The sequence below is a fragment of the Brassica oleracea genome, chromosome C6 (genome assembly GCF_000695525.1).
Source record: "Brassica oleracea var. oleracea cultivar TO1000 chromosome C6, BOL, whole genome shotgun sequence".
Taxonomy (NCBI): domain Eukaryota; kingdom Viridiplantae; phylum Streptophyta; class Magnoliopsida; order Brassicales; family Brassicaceae; genus Brassica; species Brassica oleracea.
Genome location: NC_027753.1, coordinates 7,962,702 through 7,974,449, shown reverse-complemented (window position 1 = coordinate 7,974,449; position 11,748 = coordinate 7,962,702). Strand labels below are relative to the sequence as shown.

The 11,748-nt window shown below is 34.3% G+C and overlaps 3 protein-coding genes and 1 long non-coding RNA gene across 4 annotated transcripts; 1 reads left to right on the top strand and 3 right to left on the bottom strand.

Moving 5' to 3' along the window:
• Nucleotides 1-564: 564 nt before the first annotated feature.
• On the bottom strand, nt 565-2,804 carry LOC106301019 (GDSL esterase/lipase 3-like). The gene is made up of 5 exons (XM_013737323.1): nt 2,524-2,804; nt 2,270-2,397; nt 1,337-1,567; nt 980-1,235; nt 565-889 (listed from the first exon to the last, which is right to left on the bottom strand). The coding sequence occupies exons 1-5, from the start codon at nt 2,786-2,788 to the stop codon at nt 654-656; spliced, it is 1,116 nt and encodes a 371-aa protein (XP_013592777.1). The 5' UTR covers nt 2,789-2,804; the 3' UTR covers nt 565-653.
• Nucleotides 2,805-3,662: 858 nt separating this feature from the next.
• On the bottom strand, nt 3,663-6,783 carry LOC106301022. Its single transcript, XR_001262138.1, has 3 exons — nt 6,676-6,783; nt 6,457-6,553; nt 3,663-4,018 (listed from the first exon to the last, which is right to left on the bottom strand). It is a non-coding gene; the product is annotated as an uncharacterized LOC106301022 (long non-coding RNA).
• Nucleotides 5,089-6,215, top strand: LOC106301021. The gene is made up of 4 exons (XM_013737326.1): nt 5,089-5,580; nt 5,669-5,793; nt 5,882-5,972; nt 6,040-6,215. Exons 1-4 carry the CDS (start codon nt 5,507-5,509, stop codon nt 6,059-6,061), a joined length of 312 nt encoding a protein of 103 aa, XP_013592780.1. The 5' UTR covers nt 5,089-5,506; the 3' UTR covers nt 6,062-6,215.
• Nucleotides 6,784-7,521: 738 nt separating the features above from the next.
• LOC106301020 (GDSL esterase/lipase 1-like) lies at nt 7,522-9,260 on the bottom strand. Its single transcript, XM_013737324.1, has 5 exons — nt 8,942-9,260; nt 8,731-8,768; nt 8,415-8,648; nt 7,881-8,136; nt 7,522-7,802 (listed from the first exon to the last, which is right to left on the bottom strand). Exons 1-5 carry the CDS (start codon nt 9,207-9,209, stop codon nt 7,558-7,560), a joined length of 1,041 nt encoding a protein of 346 aa, XP_013592778.1. The 5' UTR covers nt 9,210-9,260; the 3' UTR covers nt 7,522-7,557.
• Between the last annotated feature and the right edge of the window lie 2,488 nt (nt 9,261-11,748).

Genomic DNA, 11,748 nt, shown 5'->3' with positions numbered 1-11,748 from the left:
GTTTGTGTGTTGTGAGGAAGAGAGTTGTGGGAAATGACATATATATAGAGAAATTTTCGAGTTGGGTAGTTGAAATATAACAACGATTTTACAATGAATGTTTTACATGGATTTTACATGGTTTTAACATAATATTTACAACGACTTTACGACGAAATTAGGTAAGTTAAAGCGCATTGAATACACGTTTTCACCTAAATATAACGGTAACATGTTTCGTTGTAATGTCGATGTAATGATTACGACGTATTTCTCATTCCAAGTACTTTCGTCGTAAACTTACATGGATTTTACGACGAAAATATTTCGTCGTAAATTTACATGGCGTTTACAACGAAAGTTGGTCTCCTCGTAACTGCGTTGTAAACACCATGTAAATTTACGACGAAATATCTTCGGTCTTATGGAAACGTTTTCTTGTAGTGTATTATTAGCTAAAGTAAACTGTAAAGTTTAGAAATCACATGATCAAATGATGACTGAGAGGATCGCTTTATCAGCAGACATGTGAAAGACAACATCTTGTGATATTATTACAAAACATTCATCGATATTATTATTATTGTGAACACGAAGTATATATATGACCAACAAGATTGGATAAGCTATATATTGATGATCTCGACTTTATTTTCCGTGATACATTGGCGATTCTAATTAAATTCAAATAAAGCTTTGAGATTATAAGGTCCAGTGACATTAGGCGGTCCGTTCCAGATCAGCTCTGCGATTTGTCGATGAGCCTTCTCCGTCAAATGAGTGGAATCGAAAAACAAATAATCGGTAACGTTTTCGCATAACTCGAAACTTTGTCCCATACGGTTCCCACAAGTATTGATTCCCCTTAACGGTCCGCTTCCACAACATCCCTTCTTCCCTTCCTTAAAACCTTCAAAAACAAAACAAAACAAACAATGCACAAAACTTTCAAAAGCTACTAAAGGTCAATGTCTTATATAGATTTACTTTTAGTTAATACCGTATATCGAAGGATTGTTGATTCTTTCTAATAAAGAAGTGTGATAGTCATGAAGGGCGTATCTGAAACCGGATAGTTCACGTTGAAGCCGACTTAGAGCATCCGCAAACTTTTTGTTGTGTAAATCGACGAGCTCGGTGACTGGTTTGAAACATGATCCTATGTTTGTTCTGTCCAAGATCGATGCGCCTGGTGCACAGTCGTATGCTCCTACATTCAAGAACCCGAACTTCCTTCCTCCCATTTTATACACTTGCTGAGAAACATAACACACACACACACACACATATATATATATATATATCAATTTTAGTCCAAATGTTCATATACTTGAGTAAGATTAGGTTTTAATTTTACCTTGATCACGGATGTTGTGTTACCAATAACAAAGTCAACGAATTTTTCTATAGAATTTGATTGAAAGAGTGACGAGTTTGCACTAAATGGATAAAATAAGTCGTTGCCACCGATATGAAACAAATAAACAGCTCTTGAAAAAATCTTCTTGACCTCTGCGTTTCCTAGTTCAGATCTCAGCATCCTTTCAACGTTCATGAAGCTATTTAGTTGTGTTCCCAAATTTATCACCTTGAACGGTTAAGAAGGCAAACAAGGGAAAACGAGACAGTTAAATTAGTCAAATAACTATATCATCGGACACCAGTTAAGTTACTTAAGTAATAGTACTAATGTTTAATTTATACATGTATATATCTCAATTCTATTATTTCTCAGTTTCAATAAATTTTCTGTTTAAAAGTAATTATCGCTTTAAAATTTTATCTAACTCTTTATCACAAATATCTAGTTTGTATATTCATAATTTATATTTGATTTTATAATTGATAGTTTGTATATCTATCTTTAAGACTGAAAGTATAATTTATTTAATCAAAACAGTTTTATATCAATTACTAGTTTATATATGAGGCTTAACAGAATATAATTTTCTTGTTAAACTACACATTGCTCCGTTTTGAAAGCTCGTGCTTCAAACCAAGTAACTAGGCCATTGTTATTCGTTATATAATCTTGATTTCCCATTGTTTTGATAAAAGCAGCATGTTTCTAATATCTTTGTATATTCATAATCTCAATAATTGATTCTTTAAAAAAAGAAAAGTTATTATAAAATATCAGTAAAAAAAAGTTGTTATAAATATGGAATAGGACGGAATTTCATAAGTTCATTGTTTTCTAAAAACATGTTGACATATTTAACCTTTTCATTAATTATTCGCATGGAAATATTAAAACATTGATGGAGTTGTAATAGTTGATGCTATGTACCGTTCCGGGAAAGGTTTCGACCAAAGATCCGGCACCGGCGGAAGCAAAACTAACTCCATAGGTAAATTGATTGTTACTGTTGCTTGGTTGTAGATTTGGTGGGATCAACGGTAACCATGCGTTCTCAGCTATCACGTCAGAGACCATTTCAAAAGAAAGTGTTTAAAACTACAATTCAAAAGAACACAAGTTTTTTTTTTTTTGTAAACTGCATTCAAGACAAGTTTCTGATCGAGTCAAAAAAAGTATGTTACCGATGAAGTCAGGAATCAAACGTCCGTCAGAGATTCTTCCGGTGGGGAACTTGAAAGTGGTTTGACCGTAAGGCCAGAAATTAGATCGGAAGGTAGTATCAATGTAGTTGTTGTTTCCGGCATCGAACAGAGAATCTCCGAACACGAACAAAGCAGTTTGGTTTGTTACCAAATTATTATTATTTCCTTTGCAGTTGATTGAGCTGCTAGATAAGATTATTGTGTAGATGAAGAAGATGATCGAAATTGATCGAGAGCTTGCCATGTTTAATGTTGTTATGTTTTTTTTTATGTAAAGCTTTGGTTGACTTATATAGATTATCGGAAAAAACGTTTTTATTCCACGGATTGTTTGTTTTCTTTTCCTTATCTTGTTTATTATGGAACAGTGTTCTTGTGGTCAAGTTGGTCTTTCAAGCAAAATTTTCAAATGCATATATTTAAATGAAAAAGGACGTGATGTTTTATCTTACAGATAAAAAATTATTAAATTGACCAAGAAAAGTTCTATATATAATAAGTGATTGTAGTTTTTGTATACTGTAGTACGAGTGTGAAGAGTTACATGAAGATTTAAACTGGTCAAATGAATTATACAAGTTAGATCAATGGAAAAGAAAACAAATTTTATCAAACAATAATTTTCTTTTTCTGGAAATAAGTGTCCTTATACTTTTTCAGCACCTATGTTAAATATTTGGTATGTACCCGGCTTTTGGCATGTCAAAAGATCCATTTGCACGGGATCTCAAAAAAAGTACAGCTTTTTAGTTAGAATTTAAGGTCATTTTCACAGTTTTAGGGTTCTTTTTTACCAAACTCTTGTACTGTTTTCTTAAACTCAAATTTGGACCGAGTCCAGACAAAGAATGAGTCATGCCGCTTTGGAGGGGTGTCTTATAGGAGTGGGTCGTGTTTAGTTTTTAATTGTAGAAGTGGATCGGCCCAAGTTTTTATTTGTGTTTTGTATATACTTAGTGGAGAGATAAATAATTGATGACACTTTTAATTTTTTGACCCATAAACTTTATGTATTTGACCCACTATTTTAACTTTTTGACCCACAAACTTGTTTATAGTATACGTATAAAATTGACCCTAAAACTTAAGAGTGGTACGTGCGAGAGAAATCAAGTCGATATTAAACCTCAATTGACCACTTTGCCAATTTTCTCCGCCTTGGAGTCTTTTTCTTTTTTTCTTTCGACCGCCTTGGAATCTTAGAGGGCGTCAGCCAAGACTTTTACATGTTCTTCCCCGCAAATTATTACACGCTGATTATTTACAATAATATTAAGACAACGCTTGAAGGCTGCCTCGGAAAGACCATGCCACTAAAATTCTCAGATTTCGATGCCCTTTTCACTCTTTAGGTGTTGCGATGAAGATTTCTATCAAGACTATGTAGGAAAAGAGTATAAACCAAGAGACTGAGGATTGTTCCGAACCCATCGACATCAAGATCCATGGAGAGGCTAGTCTTGTTTAAAATCACCTTAGTATTAAAAAGGAATCCCCTTAGTATTAAAAAGGAAGCACAAAAAATAAGAAACCTTCAGATGGTAATATATTTACAGGAGTACCATTATGTCAGACAGATAGAGCTTTTCAGACTCCTTTTAAAAACAGCCACAGTCACCCTAGAAATTTACTATTACTGCCATTGGACAGACATTCCATATTTGTATCTTGATTTCTTAAAACAAGAATGTCATTTCGTCAAAGCTGTATACATTAAATATAACATATTTAGGTGCTTGGTAGTTGCTGTAGGTGCTGTCCACAGCCTTATTTATTTCCAAAGCACCAAATTCAGAGCAATCAAACTTTAAATTTTTTTTTGAAGTCACAGCTCTAGAAATAACCTACAGCTGTACAAGTGCTCTGCAGAGCCAAATATCCAAAGCAAATTTTTAGTGCTTTCATAAAATTCTACAGCAATAAAATTTAAAGCCACAGCAAAAAATCTACAGATTTTTTTCTACAGCAAAAATTTTAAAGCTACAGCCATTACCAATCGGACCCATAGTTTGATATAGTATATCTGCTCCTTCTTTGCCGTCTTTATATAGTTTGATATAGTATCTTGATCGCTATTATGACTCATTTTTATATATCATTTGGAATATTCACATACCAAGAATCTCCTACTTCCTATCTCCTATCTCCATTTGATATTTTTTTTTCTCAATTATGTTTTTTTTATGATCATTTGTATTTACTAATACAAACAAAATTATTTAATTTCAAAATTATTTCAACCAATGAAAATCCTATAAATTAAATTTGTTGCTAGTCAAAAATATTGAAATAAATTCCGGGAATTGAAAATCAAAATTTCTATATAAAATATATGTAAAATATGGGTTCATTTCATTAATTCATAATCAATATTTGGAAGTTTATGATGTTTGAAATATTTTTTAAAATAAAAAAAATTTATGCGATTATAATTTAGGATAGAAATTAGTGTTATTTTTGGAAATATGGTGATCTCAAACGAAAATTAAGGTATTTATTTTGGTCATTTTTTATAGTAAATTTGGAAATACTTGATTGCAATTATACAAATTTCAAAGATTTCTACAATTAATGCTAATTGCCGTGAATAATTATACCTTCTCAATCATTATATCAAAAACGGAATCCTTTATTTTCAAGTTTAATATTAACCTAAAATAGTCCTAAAAGTAATACATTTGAATATATCTAAACTTGCAAATTGCCAATTAGTATGATCATAAGTATATTTTGCGTATCTTTCGAATTTATGTCGTAATAAATTGAAACTTATATAAATAAGGAGATGGCCGTGTTTCAACGATATCGTTGTCTCTCTATTTCTTTCTCTCTAAGTTTCTGTGACTTTATATTTTATTCTATTTAAAATTACCATGCTTACTGTTACTTTGGATTACTTACGCAAGCTGTCCGTTTTAACGTGAACCATTTATTATCTCATCGGCCAGATCTGTATGGAGAAATGGTAGCGGTAGGAGATATTGAAGGAGCTGAGATAGAGAAGCATAGTCTGCACTTCTCTTTAGTCAATATGGAGTCCGTTTCCTTTATCCTTTGTTTCTAGACTTATCTTCACTGTTTTTTCGTATGAACTAAAATGGTGTTACTTTACTCTAACTGACAGGTATGAACACATTAACTGTATAGCATATGCAGAAGTTGCTCTGTTCTTAGATGATTACTGGAACTCAACCAATGCCCCTGTTGCCCTATGTGTGTTACAATTTTGGGAAATTGATTGGGGTGTTGGTAACTTTCAGTTCTAATTCTATCAAACATGTATTTGTTGATTTTGGTATTCATTTATGCTGACGTTTACTTTTTGGATCATGATCAGGTGGATTCAAGCACGTGAGAACAATTGATGGATTTTCGAGAATTTTATTTGAGCCTGATGATGTTCCAGAGATCCAGTCTTTCAGAATGAGGTAATATAATTCGATTGTTCAATAGACATTATATTTATGCTCACTTATTTCTATATTTTTTTAATAGGATTCCATACTATGACTACTGAAGAAAAGAATCATGGATGAGCTGAGCTGGTTACGAACTAAGTTATAATGGTGTCGTTTAATTATGTTTTGTTGCTTTCAAATATGATTTTTCGCTTTCATATTTGGTGTTCTCCTTATGTTTTCTTTGAATTTAAAACTTGAAGTTATAATATATTTTTCCCAGATTTAATTTAGTAATCACAAAAACTATCTAAACTGCTAAAAGAATAAAAATTTAGCGTTAATTATTCAATGACTCCATACTATACGTATGTAAACTGTCGAAGATGAGATGTAAAATCATTTCAAATGGACACATATCAAAACTGGGTAAATTATTGGTATTATAATCTTACTTTGTAAATAGAGAGATAGATAAAAGAAATTTTTTTTTTTACATTATCAAATCTCGAACCTGAATATTTCCAACAGTTAGGATTGTAACCTTCAATCAACCCAGCTACACGGATCAGAGTTTTTGCATGTTGGTGATACTTTCTTGAGACCTCCGCCTTCGGTTTAAATTGAAACAAAAAAAAATAAGTTATTAGATGTTTCAATGAACAGAACGACATTGTCATTGAAGAATCTCAAAAGCTAATTAAACAAGGAGATTTAAACGATAGGAAATCACCTGGATGATGTACTGCCAATTGCAAATCATGAGGTACGAAATCCTAACCCCCCCCCCTCCCCCTCTTTCGCCATCGTCTCCGCCTTTTTCTTTATCAATTTATTTTTGTGTTGGTGATTAAGCTAAAAAATTTTACAAAATTACAACTTCTGGGTCAATAAAATTTTGGCTTATAATTTTGTCACGAAAGCCCAAATTAAAGATGATTTAAAAGGCCCAAAATATAATGACGTATTCTCTGTGGGTTTCTTTTCAATCGTAATAATAATTTTGGAAAAATTAAAATTTAAAGATCAACGTGTTATTTGTGTGGCCCTTAACCTATTTCACGTAACTTGAATTTTTTTTTAAAGAAAGATTACTTTTCTTTTTGATTTTATACTATTATGAAATAAGGCCCAACAAAATAAAATTATTCTATACACCAAAGTTAAAACGAATTTGATTGTATAATTTTAAGAATTAATGTGTATTACATAAAGTCCACTATATTTGCTTTTTATAAAATATATACTTTTAAGTTCTATATAATACACTTTATATTATACAAACCATGCAAAATACAGTTTCATAATTTTAATATTTCATTTTTATAAATCATTTTTATATTTATCTCACTCCGCGCAGGGCGCGGATTTAATCCTAGTGTATGGTATAATAACTACATACTGGACATGCAAGTCTTATTTAGCGTTTAAACCTTTTCGTTGACTCCTAGTTAAATGTGATTGTAGTCATAGAAATTTGTTAATTTGTTCAAATTTAAGCAATATTCATCAATTTTTATTATTTGCAACACACAAAAAACACATTACAAATAAGACTTTGCAAGATAATGATCTCGTCTCTTATTTTTCATACTTATCCATACATGGACAAATTCTACTTCAACTCAAACAATGCTTTTAGATTATAAGGTCCAGTAACATTAGACGGTCCACTCCAAATAAGCTTTGCAATCTGTCGATGAGCTTTCTCCATCAAATGAAATGAATCGAAAAACAAGTACTCCGTAACGTTCTCGCATAATTCATAACCTTGTGATAGTCCCAAAACTCTGCCTCCACAAGTATTTATTCCTCTCAATGGTCCAGTCCCACAACATGCCTTCTTACCTTCTTTAAACCCTTTGAACCAAAACAAAATACAAGTTAAGAGGTTTTTTACATAAATAGTTACATGTAGTTTACCATGAGTTGACTTACCGTATTTCAAAGGGTTGTTGATTCTTTCAGATAGAGAAGTGTGGTAATCGTGAAGGGCGTACTTGAATCCAGATAGGTCACTCTCTAGACGCTCTAACACATTAGGAAGCTTCTTGTTGTGCATATTGATCAGATCAGTAATTGGCTTGAAACATGATCCTATCTTTGTTCGGTCTATAATCAATGAGGCTGGTGCACAATCATACGCTCCAATATTCAAGAATCCAAACTTTCTTCCTCCAACTTTATACGCTTCCTAGAAACACATAAACACACTCTCTCATTTCAAACAAACAAACAAATATTAATATAGAACTGTTTTTAACCAAGTATTATTAGCAAAACTGTTAAATAATCAAAGTAAAGTTTATAAGTCACATGATCAAATGAATACTGAGAAGACTGCCTCTTACTAAGGGGGTTCTATTCAGATTCTTAATATTATATGATGTGATTTTAATCTCGAGATTATAGGAGTCCACAACCTCCTAATAATAAAAAGCAGTTTGAGATGAATTTCCATATGATTTTTACCTCGATTACGGCGGTTATGTTACCAAAAACAAAATCGCTGAATTTCTCTTTGGAAATGGATTGGAAAGTGGAAGAATTTGCAAATAAAATGGGATAAACGTAGTCGTTGCCTCCAATATGAAATAGATAAACAGCTCTGGATATAATCCTCTTGGCCTCTGAGTCTCCTAACTCAGATCTCAACCTTTTTTCAACGTTTTTAAAGTTATTTAACTGTGCTCCCAAGCTTATCACCTTAATTGTCAGAAACAATAATAATGTTAATTAATAGTCAACGACTTTATATTTGATGTAATAAGCTGTCAACAGTATGTACCATCCCGGGGAAGGTTTCAACCAAAGCTCCGGCACCACCTGAAGCAAAATTTACCCCAAAGGTAAATTGATTGTTACCGTTACTTGGTTATAGATTTGGCGGGATTAACGGTAACCATGCATACTCAGCTGGCACGTTAATAATCAGTCAAACTGAAAAATGACAAACAGAGAGTATAATCAAGAATCAAGAACATATTTAGTAGTGTTACCGATAAAGTCAGGGATCAAACGTCCATCGGAGATTCTTCCTGTGGGCGATTTGAATGTTGTTTGACCGTACGGCCAGATATTAGACTTGAATCTTGAGAAAGTATCTATGTAGTTGTTGTTTCCGGCGTCGAACAGAGAATCTCCGAACACGAACAGAGCAGCTTGGTTTGTTACGAGATTGTTGTTGTCTTTGCAATTGATGGAGACGATGGATAAGACTACGGTGTGAACAAAGAAGAGGATCGAAACTGATCTAGAGTTTTCCATGTTTAAATGTTGTGTTCTTGGAGGTTAATTATTGTAAATGATATGGTTTGTTTATACAAATGCCTATGTTTCGTCTACAGATTAAAACAAGTGATCATTCCTCGTGGAAACTTCGAGTAAATGTATTTTTTATGTTGTGAGCTTTGACCTTTCATATAAATATATTGAAATTTACGTCGTCAGTTAGTATTAAAATCTAAAATCACCTTTCGTTTCAAAGTTTATCACAATTGAATAAAGCTATGAATTGGATGGAAGAAGCGGTTTCTTGTGGATCATTCTTGTGGATAAAGTATTTTATCAAACATGACAAAAAAAATTATGTTTTTACTGTTTAGTAATGTAGAAGAAGAAAGATTGAACCAGAAGACACAAATACATAATTAATTCAATGAATATAGAGCCCACCATAAGTAAAAAAAAAACCAGAGCGGAAGAAAAAAAAAAGAGTCGTCGTCTCTCCATCTTTTCCGATCAACGGCGTCTTTCCGTTACTTGGTACAGTGAGAAGGTGAATGATTTTTCTTTCTTGTTTCAGTCCACTTAAGTAGCCTAGATGGTTCCAAATCTGGTCAGAAGTTTCAGTCTTTCGGATTGAAACGGAGAGTTTCAAATCGGATTCCATAGACATGGATCTTGTCAGATCTATGATATGTGGTGGTTGGTTTATGGTTACTGGCTGTATTGAATAAGAGCGTGTCAGGTAAGGTTCGGTTGGCCTTGCTGTAGTGTGGAGCGTAGACGGCACGTGGTGAGCCTGTACGGCGTCCAATGGCGAGTTTAGTTGGTTTTGGAAGGTTTTAGTGGAGCATATGTGACAAAAAAAAAAAGACACAAATACATACTCCGGATTAAAGCCACATTATTATAGCATTTTCACTGAAGGTTTTCAGATGAAGTTCTAATTACTACTAAAATAAAAACAAGAATTAAATAATACTTTGGAGATATTAACTTATGATTTCGTTGACAAAAAAAAACTTATGATCTCAATAAAATAATTGTTAACGTCCGATCGCCCACGGCTAATAGATCACCCATGCCCGCTTTCTCGGTCCGTAGGCCCCATCTTGTTCCAATGGTCGGTTTGTTAATTTTTTCCGAATGTTCGAAATCATTGTTTACGGATCCTGCAATCACCACATGACTTTTCTCCGTGCTTTGGCCTCACTCGCACACGAATGATTTCCCGATATGTCACCCATCATTCTACTACTCCAGCTTAAACACGCTTAACTCTGGAGTTTTTAACGGCTGTGTGATGGAAAAGGTAAGTCAACTTTAGTGACATAGGTAGCCAAGTCAATCCTCTTAAGTCTTTCCATTATCACAACTCGGGATGTTACAATTCACCATTTCTCAAAGAACGTAACGTCCTTGTTGCGCCCCATGACAGATCTCAAGACGTCTCTCGGTTCAGAAACGAGAGGCTAACCAGCTCTTACACACTTATAACGTCCCGACCGCCAACGACTAAAGGGCCACCCACGCCCGCTCTCTCAGCCCGTGGGCACCATCCCGTTCCAACGGTCGGTGCATAAATTTTTCAAAGGCTCGAAAGTCATATTTACTGACCTTTCAATCACCACATGAAATTTTTCCGTGCTTTGGTCTCACTCACACGGTATCGCAAATTACTTTCCGATAGGTGATATCTTGTATATTTCCATTATCTTATCCATTCATCCATGTGCATTTTGATCATATAGACTAGGATTTAGCCATGTTTAGGTTGCATTTTGCATACATAAGTCTTTATCAGGTATTGGAGTACCACATGGAGTTCTCGGAGACATTTGGGTGTGTTTGGAGCTCGAAAGAGGTGTAAAGATGATCATTGGACGAGCAGAGCGTTGGGAGCGACTTCCCGGAGCGACACCAGCAAGTCGCTCTGACCTGCCTTTTCAGAGCGACCTTACCAGAGCGATGCGGAGAAGTCGCTCGCCATTTCATCCCGGTGGAAGCCGAAAACTGACCCGGAGCGACCTATCAGAGCGACCACTCCAGGTCGCTCCCGAAGCCCAGAGCGACTTGGCCAGAGTGACACCCCGAGGTCGCTCGCATTTCTATCGCATGACGACAACACAATGGAGCCAGAGCGACCTCTCGCAGCGACACAGCGAGGTCGCTCCCGAAGCATGGAGCGACTACTCGGAGCGACGAGCGGAGGTCGCTCCGCGTCTTATTTCTGCTCGAACTTATGATTTCTCAAGGGCCTTTTGGTCATTTCATGATGCACGTTTTTATTTTCTAAACCTATGTTTTAATACTCTGTAAGCCACCAGGAGGCAGATCTATCTTTGTTCTGAAGAAAACCACCAAAAACCTTGAAAAAGGGGATCTCTTTGATTCATTGATCACATGTTCTACTGTTGATTTCTATTCTATTATCTGTATTTTCTCTGAATGATTAATCTGAAATCCAATATGGGTTTAAGAGGAATCATGGAGATTAATGAGTAATCACCTTTTGAATTCATGGGTTAGGGAGATTAAGAGTGATTAGGTTAGAGCTAGGATGTTTTAGTGTAGATCATTC

Excerpts from the sequence above, each read along its gene's own strand:
- LOC106301020 (XM_013737324.1), bottom strand. The coding sequence starts at position 9,209 with ATGGAAAACTCTAGATCAGTTTCGATCCTCTTCTTTGTTCACACCGTA. Across the intron at positions 8,769-8,941 it reads TTTGATCCCTGACTTTATCG|GTGGTGCCGGAGCTTTGGTT; the intron begins GTAACACTACTA and ends ATTTTGCTTCAG. Across the intron at positions 8,137-8,414 it reads ACATAACCGCCGTAATCGAG|GAAGCGTATAAAGTTGGAGG; the intron begins GTAAAAATCATA and ends ATGTGTTTCTAG.
- LOC106301019 (XM_013737323.1), bottom strand. The coding sequence starts at position 2,788 with ATGGCAAGCTCTCGATCAATTTCGATCATCTTCTTCATCTACACAATA. Across the intron at positions 2,398-2,523 it reads TTTGATTCCTGACTTCATCG|CTGAGAACGCATGGTTACCG; the intron begins GTAACATACTTT and ends CTGACGTGATAG. Across the intron at positions 1,236-1,336 it reads ACACAACATCCGTGATCAAG|CAAGTGTATAAAATGGGAGG; the intron begins GTAAAATTAAAA and ends TATGTTTCTCAG.
- LOC106301021 (XM_013737326.1), top strand. The coding sequence starts at position 5,507 with ATGGTAGCGGTAGGAGATATTGAAGGAGCTGAGATAGAGAAGCATAGT. Across the intron at positions 5,581-5,668 it reads TTCTCTTTAGTCAATATGGA|GTATGAACACATTAACTGTA; the intron begins GTCCGTTTCCTT and ends TCTAACTGACAG. Across the intron at positions 5,973-6,039 it reads ATCCAGTCTTTCAGAATGAG|GATTCCATACTATGACTACT; the intron begins GTAATATAATTC and ends TTTTTTTAATAG.